Source organism: Dromiciops gliroides, chromosome 5 (genome assembly GCF_019393635.1).
Source record: "Dromiciops gliroides isolate mDroGli1 chromosome 5, mDroGli1.pri, whole genome shotgun sequence".
NCBI lineage: Eukaryota > Metazoa > Chordata > Mammalia > Microbiotheria > Microbiotheriidae > Dromiciops > Dromiciops gliroides.
Genome location: NC_057865.1, coordinates 8,966,074 through 8,985,502, shown reverse-complemented (window position 1 = coordinate 8,985,502; position 19,429 = coordinate 8,966,074). Strand labels below are relative to the sequence as shown.

General features: G+C 45.8%; 1 protein-coding gene across 1 annotated transcript in view; it reads right to left on the bottom strand.

Moving 5' to 3' along the window:
- The window catches only part of LRRC72 (leucine rich repeat containing 72), a 30,223-nt gene extending 19,683 nt beyond the window's left edge, over positions 1 to 10,540 (bottom strand). Inside the window, exons 1-3 of the mRNA XM_043965178.1 lie at positions 10,238 to 10,540; positions 6,721 to 6,794; positions 2,831 to 2,900 (exon numbers count right to left, since the gene is read on the bottom strand). Coding sequence (XP_043821113.1) covers positions 2,831 to 2,900; positions 6,721 to 6,794; positions 10,238 to 10,540 — 447 coding nt within the window. The remainder of the gene's footprint in view (positions 1 to 2,830; positions 2,901 to 6,720; positions 6,795 to 10,237) is intronic.
- Positions 10,541 to 19,429: the final 8,889 nt, after the last annotated feature.

The window sequence follows — 19,429 nt, the reverse complement described above, 5'->3', positions numbered from 1 at the left end:
GTTTGTTTCCTCATTTCAATCGGTTCTTTCTCTTGTCTGCCCTTTATTCCAAAGGAAATAGATTTTTTCTGAGTACACTGTCATCGACAAGGTGTATATGTGTGTGGGGGGGAGGGGTTTGGTGTGTGTGTGGTGTGTGGGGTGTGGGGTGTGGTGTGTGTGGGGTGTGGGGTGTGGTGTGTGTGGTATGTGTGTGTATGTGTGTGTGTGTGTGTGTGTGTGTGGTGTGTGGTGTGTGTGTGTGGTGTGTGTGTATGTGTGTGTGTGGTGTGTGTATGTGTGGTGTGTGGTGTGTGTATGTGTGTGTGTGGTGTGTGTGGTATGTGGTGTGGGGGTGTGTGTGTATGTGTGTGGTATGTGGTGTGTGTGTGATGTGTGTGTGGTGTGTGTGTGTGGTGTGTGTGTGTATATGTGTGTGGTGTGTGGTGTGTGTGTGGGGGGGTGTGGTATGTGTGTGTGGTGTGTGTATGTGTGTGGTGTATGGTGTGTGTGTGTGTGTATATGTGTGGTGTGTGGTGTGTGGGGGAGGGCCAGGGAGGGTGATCACAGGTAGGTTGTCTTTTCTTGCCACAGGCTTCTCTCCCAGATCACCAATGGATGTCTCTCTGCAAATCCATCTATTTCAAAACCACGCAGAAGCCACGCATGTTTAGGCTACTCAGGCTGCCTTCGTTCTTGTGAAGGATTTAAATATAAGGGAAGACATAATTCTTTCAACAAAGATGACATAAGAGGGATAATTAATGGGGCCCCCAGGGCAGCAGAAAGACACATCCACTCCCCCAAAAAATGGGAGGCAGGCTGCTTGGTTCTCCTTTGGAGCCTCTGCACATCCTGCTGGCTGCAAGAGCCAAGCAAAGTCCTAACCCATCAATCAACAAGTATTTACTAAGCACTACAATGTGCCAGGCACTGTGCTTGGTGCTGGGGATTAAAGAAAAGAGCATAGAAGTGAAGCCGTTCCTGTCCTCAAGAAGCTGACAATCTAGCCAGGAAAGACAAATATAAATGAATGGGCAGGAAAGGTTTCACAAGAAGGTGGTAAATGAGGTGAAGTTTGAAGGAAACCAGGGCACTGCCGACACGGGCACTACCACGGAGAGGGCAGAAAAGGGAGATGATGCAGTGGGAATGAGGAGCTGTTGGAAGGCAGCAATATTGTTCAGAGAGGGGAGATCGGGATCACACCAGGAAAAGGTACCAAGAGTCCAATCCTGCCATTGACAAAGGCTCTCCGACATGTTTTTGTTAAAGCCTGGAAAAAATGCTGGCTGACTTTCAAACTAGACCGAGTGACAGCAATCGAGTCTGTTCTACTTTTTGTCCAAAGGAAGTCAGCTTCAAACTCTCCACTAAAGATGGCAGAACACAGCTGCTTCCTTTGTCCTTTGTTCTTTCTTAAACACTGTGCCCCCTGCCCCCCTTGGAGTCCAAGGGCCCTGCATGGAACACCAGTTCTACCACTGGACCATCAGGACCATTTGGGACAGTTTCCTTATCTGTAAAATGGGGATTGTACTTGAAGACCTCTGAACCTTCCAGCTCAAAATCAAGGACCCTAAGATGGACAAACAGGTCTTCACCCCATGCAAGGGGTTTTCTAACACTGTGACCAAGGTCCTTCCTTCATGCTCCCATTCCAGTGAAAAGTCTCCTCCCCTTAGAAGCTCTTTTGATAAGCCAACGTGGAGAGTTAAAATTCATCAGAAAACAAAATCAGCGTTGCAACTGAAGATAAGAAGGGCATTTTTATTCTTCTAAATAAATATAAAAAATCCATCTCATCCTATAATGAGAACATAGCCTGGATAATATGGCCAACACACATGGTGATTTGTATTTTTTTTTTTTTTGCAGGGCAATGGGGGTTAAGTGACTTGCCCAGGGTCACACAGCTAGTTAAGTGTCAAGTGTCTGAGGCCGGATTTGAACTCAGGTACTCCTGAATCCAGGGCCGCTGCTTTACCCACTGCGCCACCTAGCTGCCCCGTGATTTGTATTTTTAACCAACATTTCTCATTCATTCAATAAGCATGTATTAAGTGCCTACCATATACAAAACACTGAGTTAGGCACTGGGGATTAACAAACAAATAAAAGAACAGCCTCTCACCCCAAAGAGCTGAAATTGTACTGGGGAAGAGGAGTGGGAGCAGAGACAACATTTATACAGAGAATAATAAGGTCATTTGAGGAGGTAGAGAGCACTCACAGCTGGGAAGGGGCGGGGTTAGTTGTATGGTTAGCACAATTCAGCTTTGAATGAACTGATCTTCCTCCTCTTCCTCCTCCTCCTTCTTCTTGGCAATGAGGGTTAAGTGACTTGTCCAGGGTCACCCAGCTAGTAAGTGTCAAGTGTTTGAGGCCAAATTTGAACTCAGATTCCTCCTGAATCCAGGGTAGGTGCTTTATCCACTGCTCCATCTAGCTGCTCCTGGATTAACTGATTGATTTTATCGGTCCAGACCTGTGATTTGATCCGTACAGGGAATGTCCAGGGAGCTAAGCTCCTCTACTAACACAGAGAAGCACCTTCTTAGAGACTTGTCTGGAACACTGAGCTTTACTGACTTGGGCCAGAGTCACAACTTCAATGTGTTTAAAGGTGGGGTTTGAACCCACATCTTGCTGACTTAGTGGTGTTTTCTGTCCACTTGCCATACTGTTCCTCTAATATAATATAATATTGTGTGTGTGTGTGTGTGTATACACACATATGCATATAAGTAATGAGCATTTAAAATCTACCCCTACTACCTTTTTAAAAAAATCATGAAACCAAGACTAACTGTTTAATTATAAAGTGATTTAGTGATCAAATGTCTATTACCTCGTTGAAGGAAAGCCATAGGTGCTTCAGCCTCCGGAATTTGGCCAGGTCAATGACATCTATTAGCCCCCTGGGGGAGAAAGAGCAGTTGCTTTGTGTTAGTGATAAGTGGCCTCCATCACACATTTATGGGTGATGAGATAACCCACCAGGTCACTCCCAGATATCTAAATCCTTCCCTTTACAGCCCAATCCTTCAAGGGGCTCAAGGATCTGGCATCTGTCCAGCTGAACGTTGCAGAGGAAGAGGACCGCTTTACTTATCAGGCAACTGGAACCCCGGCAGCAACAAGTTTGTCCAACACTTTCTTTAGGACTAGAGGCCAGCAGAGGAGCCCAAAAGGGCATTGCAAGGTGGGGTGCGGGACCCTGGAAGGGGAGGCTAAGCCCCATGGAAACAACCTGCCCCCTTTTTGAGTATGGCTGGCCCTGTCCACATTCTTTGGCTCTGATGTTAATAGTATTATTCTAAACTATAAAAAGTAACAAATATCTGGGCAGTTACCTTGAATTGGACTTTCTAGATAACAACAGTGTCAATAATACCTAGCCTATAAATGCATACATATAGACACATACATATATAAACATACACATATATACATATATACATACATGCATAAATAGATTAAATAGATTTTTAAGGATTGAAAACCATTTTGCAAAATTCATCTCATTTTATTCTTAAAACAACCTTGGGAGCTAAGTTCTATTATTATGCTCATTTTATAGACTATTGTTTGTCCTTCATTCTCAGAGAGGACAAATGACAATAGGACGGTGATATCTTGACTTGCAATGAATTGGATTTAAGTGAGGCAGGGCTGTGCCAGCTTCACTCTCTCCATCTGGGCCCAGTGGCAAGATATAGATCAGGTTGACTGGATCTGGCTCCACATGCAGTGAGAGACCTTGGCCTTTTTAATTTAAGGTCTTTTCTCTGTCTCAGTTTGTCTGAGGCAACACCCATTCAATGATAGAGGCTAGCCTGTTTCTAGATTATGATGGGAAAAAACACTTTGCTTTCTATTCTTTCAGGTCCATGGTATTCATAAGTACAGATCAGCATGGGTTATTTAACTAGGAAAGGAGCTGAGGGGGGAGTCAGTCCAGCTCTGAGAAGGGTATTCTGCTGAGATTGACATCATTGCCAGCAGGGCCACCTGACCTCATGATGGAAACCCCCCTCTCCTGCTCCTCTGGGATTCAGCAAATTTACTACTCATTTCTAAATAATCATTTCTAAATTCTTAGGACTGTTCAGATGAACCCAGAGCCCTGAATCTGCCCCAGAACACACCCCCTATGCAACTGAACTGCATCCTTTAAGGCTTAAAAGGTTCTGCGAACCTCAGTGCACACAATGCACACAATATCTCTCAGCTTCAGTTTCCTCATCAGTAGAGTGGGGATAACAACACCTACCTAAGAAAGCTTTGAGGAGTGAGACAACATATATAAAACACTTCAAAACCCCTAGAGCTCTGTGTAACTGCTACTTTGATTATCATCTCATACAGAGGGAATTAGGAGCTGGATCTGTGATTTAATTCCCAGATGGAGGAAGTCCCTTTACCGACACAAGTCACTGTGGTCTCTCACTTGACAGAACAACCCAAGGCCTTGCTTCTGGTGCATGTGACATGAACCAGTACATGTATCCTCTTGTCTCTTGCTTTTTTGCTTTCATCCATTAAACCAGCTTAGGTTTCCCCTTCTCTTGCCAATAATAATCTCATACCTAAAGTATTCATCTGGGCACTTGTCACCCTTGTTAGCTAAGCTTGAGTAAATAAGGACCTATTCCATTCTCATATTCTTGCCCCATTTGGCCCATTACTGGCCTCAAAGATCCTGAAGTATAATCTGGAAGTAGACATAGCAGATTACCCCTTTCTCTCCAACCCTATCGCCATCTTGGGACCCCTGAAAAGGAGGGGCTTTTCTGTCCAAAAAGGGAAAGCTGGTGATCTGTCTTTGGAGCTCCCAAGTCATTCCCCCAACCTGCAGACATTCTGAAGGCCATCGCATCCCTTTCCCATCTCCAGCAGTCTAAAAAAAGATGCCTTCATAAACCTTCTTTGGGCAAAGAAGTATTATACATTGGTTTCCTCTCTGTCTCCCCAGAGAGTATACTTGGGTCAGCACAGAATCACTCGTTGGAGAAGTATTTGCTACCAACTGAAGGAACCAAAACTGTCTGAAGAAAACGATTGCCTCTTCCCCTCATTTTAAAATGTCTCCAACTCAAGGAGTCGTCTTCATCTCAATTGCTTCCATGAGTGGCTCTAATTCAGTTCTGCTGAGTCAAGTCAATGTTGTTTATCAAGCATTTACTCTGCTCCGAGTATATAAGAGAGACAAAGCAAGGAGAAAACAGTCCCTGTTGTCCAGGAGCTCAGCAGGTCTTAGTGCCATGCCCAGCACCTCTCGGTGCTCAAGAACTGCCAACTGACGGACTTGCTCTAACGAGAGAGACACACACAACCTTCTGAGCACTAGATCTCTTCAGGGTAAACTGGGGGTAAGCTCACCTGGAAGGCACCAGGGCAGGGAGCGACGGGAGAGGAAATCCCAATCATTGCCCCTCCGAACGCCATCATGTTTGGAATGCAGGAGAGAATGGCTCCGCTCCTTTCTGCCCCCATTTAGAGGCTTGTACCCATTCTGGGAGTTCTAAGGAAAACCCTGATAAACCAGAAGGCTGGCGGGCACCAACAGCCAGGGTGGTGAGCGGCCTTGAGACTCCACCACATGAGATCAACTGGAGATGTTTGCCTCAGAGAAGACAAGCCTTAGGAGGCTAGAACAGCCATCTACATGCATCTGAAGGGCGAGCATGGGGAACGGGGGCTGGAGTGGCCCTGCTTGGCATATGGTAGGGAGGTGGCAGATCTATCTAGGCTTCATGTCTAGAACAACTTTCTAACAATGGTCACTGTCTCTGAGGGCAAAGGAGGTAATAGATTGCTGCTCTACAGAGAGCTCTCATAAAAGGAGATGCTTGTTATAGGAGAGAATAATTCTGTCCCTGCCTTAAATTTGTTGTGGTTGAGTCATTCTCAACTCTCCTTGACCCCATTTGGGGTTTGCTTGGCAGAGATACTTGAGGGGTTTGCCATTGCCTTCTCTGGCTAATTTTACAGGTGAGGAAACTGAGGCAAGCAAAGTTAAGTGACTTGCTCAGGGCCATACAGCTACTAAGTGTCTGAGACCATATTTGAACTCCGGAAGAGGAGTCTTCCTGATTCCAAGACCAGTGGTCTATCCTGTGCCCCCTTGCTGCCCCTGCCTTAAATCCTTTTATTTATTTATCTGCATGTTTTCTTCTCAGTCTCCTCATCTGTAAAATAGGTGTAACAGTACTCATAATTCCTTTCTCCCAGGACTGTCTTAGGGTTCAAATGACATCAACACATGGAAATTGCTCCACAAATTATTATTATTATTATTAGCCCCCCTTCCTTCAAACATCATCCCAAATGTGCCCGCATGCAGTGCTATTCTCTAGAAAAACAACACTGTACCACTTTCTGAGGCTCCAAGTAAGTCAGAATGAACAGCTCATGGGGGCTAGAAGTAAGAATGAGCCATGTGCTCCTCAAAGGGAAAGACCATTATTTGCCTCTTTGAATCCACAGCACTTAACACGGTACCTGACACAGAGGATGCTTTTAAGAAATGTCGATGATTGATTGTCTCCCCACTCCACCCCACCCCCATGACAAACATGAGCCCCACTCTCCTCGCCCCCCCATGTCAGCTCCATCCTGAGTCTCAGATCACAGGGAAGAGAATGGCAGCCATACAATCCAGGAAGTGCCGATGCCACGGGGCATTGGGATCCTGGAAGGCCAAGCCCTTCCCATCTCCCCAATCCTTGTGCTTACTTTCGGGAGAGGAACAGCTCCAGGACATCAATATCCCTCCTGTGGCCACAGAGCTTCTTCTGATCTTCTATGGCCTGGCAACATATAATTAATCTGTCAAACCTCATTCCACGGAGCAAACCCACCGAGCCACGTTTAGTCAGTCCCAATCACAGCTACAAGTTCAAAAGGAAGGGGAAAGCAGGGACTCCGCCATAAACTGATAACCCCCAGCCTTCTAATTATATCACATGGCCCCCTCATAAGCCAGAATTTTGCACTGAGATATGAAAATAATGATGAATCTGAACTCCAGGAAAAGCCCACCTCCACATACTTGGGCTCTGAAGCCCAAGGTGAGATTTGATAGAAGGGCACAAAATCTAGTCCTTGAACAACACATGAGAGGATTTAGCAAATAGAACGTTATCTTTTTATTGTTTTTTGTTTGTTTGTTTTTAGGGAGCAGAAAGCTGGATTGCTGAGGCACTGGGGGACAGTTTCATGGGTAGAGTAAGAACTGGTGGACACAAGAGTTAGCAAGATCTAGGTTCAAATTCTGACTGACACAATCTCTGTGTGACCCTGGGCATGTCTCTTAACCTTGATAAGCCTGCCTCAGTTTCCTCTTTTGTTAAATGAGGGGGTTGGGCTAGGTGCTTTTCAAGCTTCCAACACCAACTCTTATGAACTTAGGGAGGGGAGAAGGGACAGACTAAGCCTTTACATAGGGCCCTCTAGGTGCCAGACACTGTGCTAAGCTCTTTTTAAATAAATATTATCTCATTTCCGCCTGACAGTGGGCCAGGGTCACTGGGGGATGGGGAGATAGGAATTAAAGAATAACTTAGGGCCACACCCAAACTCTAGATTTATAGCCTTAATCTACCTATGCCACTCTTGTTAATCAAGCTTAATTCTGGGTCTTGGCAAATCCTCAGGAGTGGCTTAGAAATGCTCAACCTGTTTGATTTGCCCAGACATGTGATTTCAGTGTGAGGAGCTCCCTGTGTGAAAACTCTTTCCACCAATGGAGGTCATCACTTCATCTATAACTTAGAGTTGCCTGGGTTACTGAGAAGTTAGGTGATTTGTTGAGGGTCCCAGAGCCAGGATATGTCAGAGGCCAGACTGAAACCCAGGCAGATCTTCCTAATTCTAAGGCCCACTATCCTCTATCCACTCCACCAGTTTGATGAGTGATCTCTTCCATTAATGTCAATTAAATGGGCATATTAAGCAAACGAGACTCAAGCATTGACTAAAAGCAGAGTTCTTCTCCCCTTCCACTTCACCCTGAAATGAATCTTCAGTGGAGATTAGTAGCTTCTGGGCATATTGGAGCCAGCCAGTAATTAAACAATTGTAGCAAATAATATCAACGTGACTAAGCAAGAACTTGAGCTATAGTTTGAAATGTAAGAGACAAAGGGGAACCGTTGAAAGCATCAACATGGAAAATGGATAGCAGAGGGAAACTGTCTGGAGTTGGAGTCAGATGGTTCGAATCCCAAACTCCTCCTCATTACTTCATCTCTCTGGGATTTATCTGTTGTTTTTTAAATCCCTGATCTCTTTTTACCTGTTTAAAAAGAAAGTGTGGGGAGGGTAAACCTTTCTGGAGCTATATTCACCCAACAGGCAATGTGATGATCTTTTGTAAATCATCTGTGACGTGACCCCCTACTTCATGGGTACCTTTCCACCTAACGTCTCCTAAGGAACTGGATGTGATGCTAATAGGTGGTCAGATGGTAAAAGGAGGGACCTAGAGAAAGAACCTCTAAGCAGAGAAATCCAGGCAGAGGTGATGCAGGGATCAAAAGCAGAGGAAGAAGGTGTCTGGAAGCACCTCAAGGAGAAGCCAGTCCTTGAATCTGAGCTCTGGTGCTAGCTGGGACCTGGGGCTCTTTTTGAGTCCAATGCCCTCATTTTATAAAAGAAGAAAATGAAGCCAATAGAAAGGATGTGCCTTCTCAGGGGCACACAGGCAGAGATGGTCCTAGAAGACAGGGGTTTCAAACAAATGAGCTAAACCCCCTAGACCAACCCCACCCCCCCAACCAAAGAGGGGAAAAGAGCAAAAAACAAAAACAAAATCCCCAAGAATTAGTGCCTGAAAAACTCTAATCTTGTAGGGAGAGAAACAAATTCCCCAGAATGCTAGGTTATATCAAAGCAATGAGGAATTTGAACTTAATGGAAAGACTGCAGCTGCTGATGTTTAATGCAGTACTTGAACATTTCCAAAGCACTTCCCAGACATTATTTGATCTGATCCTCTGGACTCTGTGAGATAGGTATTATTATCATCCCCACTTTTCACATGAGGAAACTGAGGTTCAGAAGTCAAGTGACTTGTCCAGGGTGACTTACCTAGGAGGTGTCAGAAAGGGGATTTGGAATGGATCTCCCTTACACCAAGTCTGGGACATCGTTCCTTATGCCACCTGGCCTCTCATTATCACCTTCAGAACTTGGAAAGTACAGATCAGAACTGTCAGCCAACATGAATGACACATTCAGTACTTTCTAAGGACAAAGCTCTGGAAGATGGATGGGAGTCCCATCTCCTGAGGCCCTTCCCACAGCTTAGTGGTCCCAAAGTTTGCTATGGGAGTGGCCAATCAGTCTCACCGCCAATCCAACAAGCATTGAAGCACCTACTTTGTCCAAAAGACAAGGACAGTAAGGGCAAAGGGAAAACTGTCCCGGCTCAAGACTGTCTCTCTCAGTTCATTGGGCAAGCTTGGGACCCTAGGAAACCTTTCTACCCTTGAACTCTCCTCACTCCCTGGGGAAGGGGGCGGGCTCCAGACTGGACGGCACCTCTCCCCTAGCACCCCTCCTCCCCACAAGTACCCCTCCTCCTATCCGTCCTTTCCCTAAAATCTCTGTTCACTGTCAAGTGACAGTTCTGGGAGACATCTCTGACCACGATTCTGCTGGGGAGAGCCTAAGGGAACCCACAATCTGGCATTTCAAACAAACAACAAACCCTCCTCCTGGGGAAATCCCCAGTGCACATCGTCTGGAGCAGTGAGTCTGAGGAGCTTACACCAGGTGAGAAAGAGGGTTTGCCTTGACACCCCCACCACACAACATGGGCCCGGTACAGAGCTCAAGGTAATTTAAAAATAATTCTTGGCTTGAACTGAACTGGGTTGGGCCGTATTGAAACTGACTGGCCTGGACTGACTGGACTGTGTTGGGTTGGGCTGTCACAGACTGGCCTAGACTGGCTTTGCCAGAGTCCTCACCAAGCCTAAGACACCCCGGGCCCCAGCTGTAGCCAACCAGTTCCTCTGGTTTGAGGTAAATAAGCCTGGGTCCGCCCTCCCCCACCCAAGCAAAGGGGAGCCCCTTGGTGTGGGGGGAGGGGTGGGGAGAGAGGCCGCAGCCCGTGGCACAGCAGGGCACAGGTGATCAGGAAGCCGGGGAGCTGCCGTCTCCCCACCCCGTCTCCTCCTCGGGCCACAGGGTCCTGGCAGGGCTGGGGGTAGCAGGTGGGGAGCAGCAGGATCAGGATGGTGATCACCTTGCGGCTTTTCTCCCGGGAGAGGTCAGCCTTGGAGGACTTGGACCTTTCAACGTTCTCCGTCGTTGCTACGCGCCGCGGGGTGAACTGTAGGGGAGTCCGGCCGCGGTAACGCCCCGCGCGCCCCTGGCTCGAGCTCCTTGTGCATGGCGAGATGGGACTCAAGAAGATAGTGCTGTCCCGCCGTAGCTCCTGCGGAGTGTTGGTGAAGGAGGGCGTGGAACTGATTTCTGGCAACCACTGGCTTGGCCCTAAGCGGGAGCCTGGGAGGAAGCTCTCTATGCCTAAGAGCTCCTGCGTCATGGCTGACGCTGGCTGGGAAAGGGGCTTCGATCTGGAATCACAGACCCTCTGGAGTGGGGGAGGGGGCACCTCAGAGGTGTTGGTGTGACCTTGGGTAGGTCATTTGCCCTTGGCGCCCTTTCAGCTCCCTCATCTGTCAGATGAAACGCATGGACTAGAAGAGCCCTGAGATCCATTCCAGTGCTTTGCCCACAGGAAACAAGTACTTCATTCATTCATCCATCCATCCATCCATCCATCCATCCATCCATCCATCCATCCATCCATCCATCCATCCATCCATCCATCCATCCATCCATCCATCCATTTATCCATCCATCCATCTATCCATTCATTCCATCTCTGAGATTTAGTGGGCCTTATGATATATCCAAACAATATATAGAATTATCTTTTTAAACATGCCCCACACTTCTAATGGGAGAGAGCGCAGTGCCTTGCCAATGGAATCAAGAAGCCTGGCAGAGCAATTCTATGTATTCAAATGGAGACAACAATAGCTCCTCCTGCCCAGGATTGTTGTGTGCACGGGACACTTAGCAAACTTTAAAGTCCTATTTCAGTCATTGTTTAGTCATTTCAATCATTTCTGACTCTTCCTGATCCCATTTGAGGTCCTCTTGACAGAGGCACTGCAGCGCTTTGCCATTTCTTTTTCCAGCTCATTTTACAGATGAGGAAACTGAGACAAGCAGGGTGAAGTGACCTGCACAGAGTCACCCAGCTAGGAAGTGTCTGGGGCCAGATTTGAACTCAGGTCCTCCTGACTCCAAGTCTGGCATTCTATACACTGAGCCACTGAGCTGCCCCAAACATGGGCCAGTGATTATTATATGTCTACAGAGAAAAACCGGGTTAATCAGAGTTACTGACTTCCACATAAGGTCCGGGAACAGTCTAGCTGTACGTGATTCCTGTCTTAAAGAGGAAGAGACCGGCTTTTGGCATTAACAATCTCTGAGGTTATTTCTGGGAAGTATCTGAGGCTGGACTTGAACTTGGGCTATTCTGGTTCCAGATCAGCTCTCTGCTCTGATTGCCCACTGAGTCTTATCAGTTCCCAACTGAGGAGGTTCTCTCCCTCCTCAGATTTTCCTGGGGCTCTGGCTGTCAACCTCATCTATCTGCCACTTGTATTCCATTCTCCCATTAGCTTCATGGAGATTCAGAGGTGATGCTGTTGATTTGAGCACTGCTGACACATCCATTTTGAAGGGCCTGAAGGGATTCTAGAGAGTCTAGCAGCCATCCCTTTGTCCCTTGGCCACTCCCACCTATACCTAGTGGAGGCAGCCTCAATCGCAGTTTTCAGCCTTTCAAAAAAATGCTACTTACATTTCATCCGAGGGCTGACCTATCCCCAAGAAGCACAGCTCAGGATGAAGGGAAACACTGAGTGCGTAATATGGTCCTTGTGTTATCTATATCTGGGCATGTGGATTTGTCTTCATACTCACATGTCAACAATAACATCGACTGCTATTTCACTTGAGCACTTTACACATTATTTATTATCTTGGGTTTTCACAGCAATGCTTGGAGGCAAGTGCTTTGACTTTCCCTGTTTTTCCAATAGGGAAACTGTGACAGATGGAAGTTAAGATGTGCTCAGGCCACACAGCTGGTCAGTGTCTGAGGCTGGTCTCAAAATCTGGTGTTCCTGACTTGGGGCCCAGTGCCTATTCACAGCACCCAGTCATAGAGGAAGCAATGGTTTTGTGATAAGGAGGAAAGAATATTGAGGTCAGAGATGTATGAGTGAGTTCCAAGGTGGGTGTGTAATTTGGACAAGTCCCTTCACCTGGGCTCAGCCTCAGGCTTTCTCATGGGTAAGATGAGGAGATTCCACTAGATGGCCCTCTCCAGCTTTAATTCAACAGCACTACAATGTTAGAAACATAGGTTATGAAGCTCAAGATTCATAAGGCTAACAGGGACTGAAGAAAGGCAGGGTGGGCTGAGAAAATGGAGAGAGCATTAGCTCAGGAGTCAGTTTGAGATGTCAAAGGGCAGCTGGGGACATGGGACTGGTGCTCAGGAGAAAGACAGGAGGCTAGAAATACACATCTAGGCACCATCTGCAGAGTGATGAATATGGAACCAAGGGGAGATGCTGAGATAACCAAGTGAGACAGTAGAGAGGGTCCCAGACAGAACCCTCTGGGACCCCAACAGTGAGTGACAGACAAGAAGGAAGGGTTGAACAGCCAAGAGGAAATGCAGAGAGGGCAGTGTCAGGAAAAGCTGGATAGAGTTGTGTCCAGAAGGAGAAGATAAACTGTACTGTCAAAAATGTTTGAGGTTTTGCATGAATGGAATCCCAATATCTAGAATAAGAAGAAAAACTGGGCAGTTGGAAGAGAATCAAAGTCTGATGACCAAGATCTAGAGGGAAATGATGCAAATACGTAAGGCCAAGAATCTTTCCTCAATACATAAATGGTCCAACAGTTTAAAAAAAAAAGGAAAACAATGACCGTATTAGAAGGTGACCCAAATCATTAATGATTCTAGAAATGAAAATTAAAACCACTTTAACTTTTCATGTCACACACAGCAGACTACCAAAGCTGACAAAAACCAGAAATAATCAGTATTAGAAGGACTATGGAAAGACAAGGGGTACCACACAGGCCCAACTTACTCAGAATATGCAAGTGTGGAACTCATTATGGATTCTCTTAGCAGCATTATCATTGGACCCATATTTCTCCCATTTTCTCCACAAGGATATTTGAGAGACTCTGTTCAAAGTCTTGCTGAACTTCAATAGTGTTTCTATGATTTACTCACTGAGTAGGTCCAGTTATGAATCAATCAAAAGGTAACAGAAAAGTTCATGTTGGGCATGGTGGTCCAGCTGCAACTCATTATCAAGGGAGAATTGTGCAGGAAAAGTGAAGAACATTAGAGAGGTCCATGATCAACTTGTGTGCTTCATTGAGATCCATGCTATGTCAAGAAATCTGGAGGAAGCCTCCCAGAATGTTGGGTGGACCCCCTCCTGGAAGGATTTGCTGTAGGACAGAGAGGAGTTTCACAGGATGTTATCTCTACCATTTAATTCATCAAACATTTATTGGGTACTACTGTGTGCCAGTCATTCTATAAGCATTTGTTTAGCACTTACTACATGCCAGGAACTGTGTTAAGTACTAGGGATACAAAGAAAGTCTAAAGATAGTCCCTGCTCTCAAGGAACTCACAGTCTAATTGGAGGAGACATTGTTAGCACTAGAGATACAAAGACAAAACCAGAATAGTCCCTTTCCTTAAGAAGCTTATATTCTACATGGAGAAGGAAGCAGAATGAAACGTATCCAAAATAAGTAAATACAAAGTTTTTTTGAGAGGCATTCAATGCTAATGACTTTAGGGGGGAAAGGGTAGGAATAAATATGTAGGAGTAATATGTAGGAGGTGCCACTGAGTGTGCTTCGGAAGAAGGTGGGCATTCTAAATAATGGAATAAGGAGGAGGCAATACACTTTGAGGGAACACACATCAATCAAAGAGAGCTCAGCTCCATTGAAGGATCAAAAGTCAGAATGTCAGTTTCTGGTGGTGTTATCACAAGGAGGAAGGAGCTCAGTCTGGTGTCAGGTGTTCTCAGTAAACCAGTAGTGGCTCCCCATGGGCACCACAAGCGCGAGTTGGGAGAAAGGCAATTGTTCTTGACCAGCCCCAGAGAGGGAAGTGAAGGACTGGAATAGGAGATTCATCTAGAAAGTTGTCAGCCTCCACTGCCCTTGCCCTTCCGGAGCTGAAGCTGACCTTTCTTCCAGGAACCGGAAGTGGTGATATTAGCAACATCCCATACGTGCCCATCATTGTAGCCCAACATCATGGCATGTTTCCAAGTCCATGTCATCCTTTCTTGGACCTACATCCTTAGGTAAGGTCTTCCTCAATCTTTCTTAACCCCAGTGCTGTGTAGCCCTGAACCTTTTGCTATTGCCTCCTCTCCCCCAAAGGAAAGAGGCGGAAAGCTTTGAAATGTATTCTGGCTAAATTTTCTTCTTATCAATTTTTGGGGTTTCTTTTTCTTACATTAAAAAAATAAATTGGACATGAGCCCAGACCTGGAAGTGTAGCTGCATTTTTGGAATTAATTAAATGCCCTCAAACTTTTCACAGTTTCTATCAGTAACTGCAATGGATCTTAACAAGAGCAGTCACTGGAGGAATGTGTTGTGTAATCCAGCTTGATGTAGGTGGTCCAGAAACCACTTGGGGAATCTGTGTACTCAGCAAAGGTGATCACTACAGGGAAAATGCCATTTTGACAAAAGCTAAGTCTTCTAAGCTCCCTTGAGCATCCCTGGAAGTCAGACTTTCTAGGGTGCCAGAGAAAGTCGAATAGCCCACCACACCTCCTATTGTGTGGCCAGTCTTGAGTGTAATTACATTCAGTCGATGCCTTTTTCATCAGAGTTGTTGACTTTTCTAAAGCTCAGTATCAGAGCTTTGGTGGTGATTCTATCTTTCAGGGAAAGAAAATCCCCCATTTCCGATCTCTGACACATACAAATTGATGACTCAACGGATCACAGGTCGTGTGCAAACTTGGGCGGCCATCTGCCTTGCCTTGGCCCCTGCTGGAGCTGACTCCCTTGCCATCTACCCTTTCTTTACCCCAATATCTTGGGGTTTTATTTCTTTTTTAATTCTGTTGTCTCTCAGGAATCAGATAGGCTCTGTGGGGAGGAAGGCCCTTGACAAAATGCTTTGCCAAGAATGTTTGAACCCTATCAGTTTTTCTACTTAGAGAACCTTCCATGGTTCAAGTTATTCTCCCTCTGGCTGTTGCTTTTTTCTTTCTTTCTTCTTACCTTCCCCCTCCTTATTTTTTTTCATTAGATAGTTTTCTCTGAGCAAAATAGTTTTGATTTTTTAAAATGTTATTATGTTGTTTAGATAAGTATCAAATGCAGCCTGCAAATCGATGGTAACACAAGTTCATTCCTTGTATTGAGGCAAGTCCTTTTTTTTTTCTCCAACAAACGTTTATTTTATTTTCTGGTTACATGTAAGGCTAGTTTTCAACATTCATTTTCATAAGATTTAGAGCTCCAAATTTTTCTCCCTTCCTCCCTCCCTTTCCTCCCCCCTCCAAAAGATCCCAATCAGGTTATATATGTACAATACACAAGTGTTCTTTTTATCAGTTCTTTCTATAGGGGTGCATAGTAAGATTCCTCATTAGTTCCTTGGGATTGTCTTGGATCATCGTAGGCATGTCCTTTTAAGAGCTCAATTTAACTGGTGGAATGACCCAGAGGCACAAGGCTGGGGCGTTTCCTTCCTCAAGGAGAACAACCAGAAACCCTTGGATCAGAATATGGTGACCCAAGGATTGGGCCATAAAATTTTAGATCCACCCCCCCCCCCATTTAGGTGGCTCAGTGGTTAGAATTTTGGACTTAGAGTCAAGAACACCTAGTCTAAATCTTACCTCAGACACTCATTTAGTTGGGTAAATCTGGCAGATCGCATCATCTCTCTGTGCCTCAATGACCTTATCTGTAAAATGGGCATAATGATAACGCTTGCCTCAGAGGGTTGGTCAGAGAATCCAACATATGCAAAGCGCTTTGCCATAGGAGAAGGGATGATGATCTCTCTTCTCCCGTGCTCCCAGCTCATCTGGTGCCAGAGTGAGGGATGCTCTCACGGTTGCTGCACTTACTTACCAGGTCTCAGCTCCACAGGAGCCTTCACCCCCACCATGGCTCAGGGGCCATCCTGAGGTGGGGGAACACAAGCTCCTCAGGGAACTTGGGCTCAACTGCTCATTGGGAACAGTTGGTATTGGTGGGGCCAGGCTGGGCATGGAGGCCCCTCCTTTGCCCACAAGGGCTATTCCCTTCAGAGATCTCTGGGAGGGACCATTGGGGGCAGGGCTGAGGATCTAGGGGTCTTTGCTCTACTTGGGACCCTTGAGCTTTGGATTCCTGGTGGTCTGCACCAGTGGGGAGGGTTTGACTTGCCCAGGACAAGGCACCTTCTATACTTCTATGAGTGGCCCAGCTTTGCATGCATGTCTCTTCTCAGCACCCTTACCAAGCCCAGGGTGTGGGCACCCACATTCTCATCCAGGATAAAGCTGAAACCTGGAGGCTTGGACTGATTTGGCCAGGGTCACGCAGCCAGGATGGATGAGAGGCAGAGCCTGAACCTGATTCTTCTTGACTCCGGGGTCGTCTCTTTGTTGGTGACACCAAACCACAGACTCTCAATAGATAATGGCAAGAAACATGATGATATCACATGAAGATAGCCACACCTCCTGCTCTCCAAAGCCTCCTCTTAAAGTGAAGGATCTATGCTTTTGAAGGATATGTCAACAAAATTCATGCTTTGGCAGGTCCTACAAAGCCTGGAGACGTTTATAGGCTCCTCTCCAGAAGGCTGGTCACAGGCTGACCGTTTCTCTCACATGAAGCCTGTCTCTCATTCTCATTGTTGTGTTTCTCTTTCTCTCTCTCTCTCTCTCTCTCTCTCTCTCTCTCTCTCTCTCTCTCTCTCTCTCTCTCTCCTTCCTCCTCCTCCTCTCTTTCATTAATTTTCATTTAACAAGAATTTTTTTCTTCCTCACCCCTTTCCCACACTCTGCACATGTTCATCTGACTATCTCAAATACCTTGGCAGAAGTCCTCATGTCCACATTTTCCATCCCTGTTAGAAGTTCTGCCTATGGAGAGTTTCCCTGGACAATGTCCCAAGGTCATGCCTCTTACCCACACACAGTCCTTTCTTCCTCCTCTGCTTTTCACAATAGCCACAACAAGTAGTATTTATCCAGGTTTACTTGACTTTTATGACCTTGTTTCATTCACCATAATCCTGGGAAGTAGGTGTTATTATGATTACTATTACTACTACTGTTATTATTATTATAATGATGATGATTTTATTCCCATTTTGCAGAAGAGCAAAATGAGGCTAAGAGTAACTTGCTCAGGGTCACACCACAAGGAAGTGGCTGAGGTTGTATAGATAATGGCTTTAGATCAGTGGCATCAAACTCAAATAGCAACAGCAGCATGTTGATTTATAAACCACAAATTAACATTATCCATGTTTCCTTGTATTTTTGTTTATTTGTAAACATTTCCCAAGTACATTTTTTTTTGTGAGGCAATTGGGGTTAAATGACTTGTCCAGGGTCACACAGCCAGTGAGTGTTAAGTGTCTGAGGTTGGATTTGAATTCAGGTCCTCCTGACTCCAGGGCCAGTGCTCTATCCACTGCAACACCTAGCTGCCCCTCCCAAGTACTTTTTAATCTGGTTCAGGTTGCATTCAATGGGGAGTTTTGCTGGAGGACCCAGAGTCAAAAGTTAGACATAGATGCTGTAGATGGCACTACCCATTACCTTAACCAGCCTCCTGGTTCAGCTGACAATATTTTACTGATGGGGAAAGAGTGACAGAAAGTTGTCATCTACCTTTACCCATCCTTCATGTTCCCACATGCATGTTTAATTCAGAAATCTGGCCACTCTTTCTATGATACTGCTCTCCTAGAAGGACCAAGGACTGGGGACCACAGTTATAGCTTTCTTTTCCTTAACATTTTTAGTAATAGCAAAGTCCCTGATTGACTTTGATCAACTAGGCAACATTCCTGAGCTTCTTTCCCCATCTGTAGAATGGGAAGACTGGGCTAATGACTTCTGTGGTCCTATCCAGCTCTACATCTATGTGACAAAGATGTTATGATCAGGGGCAAGTCATTTACCTGCCCTGGGTCTTAGCATTTTTCATCTGCAGAATGAGGTAATTGGATTTGAAGGTCTCTGAGATCCCTTCTCATGATGCTTTGAGCTTAATTCAGCCCCTTACCCCCTTCACCTAGCTAAGCCTGACTTTCACAATCCATAAAACAGGGTAATAAGTCCCAACTTTCTAACCTGACAGGACTGTGGTGAGAAGAAGCAAAATCCATTCACCAAGCCTTTATTAGGCAGCTGATGTGTATCAGGTTCTGTGGTAGGTGCTGGGCATACAAAGGCACCCCTGCCCTCAAGGAGCTGATATTCTACTGAAGAATACAACATGCGCACAAGTAGATGGGGCTTTGATGCATGTCCAGCTCACCTGAGAAGGCAGCACCTGTGCAACTGACTCTACGCACCTGCTCCTGGGAAAGACATTCTATAGTGGCCATCATGTGGGAACTGCTTCTTTCCATTGGTTTTCCACTGGAATGTCTTTACATCTCTCTTACTGGGGCAAAATCCCTCTTTTTCTAGTGTGGTTCAGGGATGAAGATCTCATCCACTCATGCATTAAGCTGGGCAGGGAAGGGCCACGTTCCCCTCCCTCGTGCTCTATGGCCCCAAGAAATGGGTTTGAATTTTGGATAAATTTTCTTTGTCTTTTTCAGTTCTAGGTGCAGGAGATAGAATTCTGGACCTCAGAATGTGGGACATCGGAACCCACTACTCAGCAGGGAAACCCTGGGAAGCCAATAAGGGAACACACTTTGGACTGGTGGGACCAAATGCTCTGTAAGCACTGAGCTAAACTATGAATGGAATCTTTTTCTCTTCCCTAGAGAACAAGGTGGTGTGGGCTGGGTTACACACACAACGTGTTGGGAAGAAGTATTTGTATGTCTTTTTTCTTTCTATACCTTTGAAGTAAATATTTCTTTGTAAAAGTTAATCTGACTGTTAAATGGTTCAGTGGGATTGAGGTACCCAAACTTGTGGATAAAAGGCAATGGGGAGTATAATCAGTGAGGGCTTGAGCCAATGGCAGAAACTAGAGATCCCACTGTGTCCCTTAATAGTACCTGAGAACCCTGGGGGATGGGTGAAATGTAACACACCTGGCCCTCAGACACTGGGGGATGGGGAGGGTCAAAGTAAGCACTTTTACA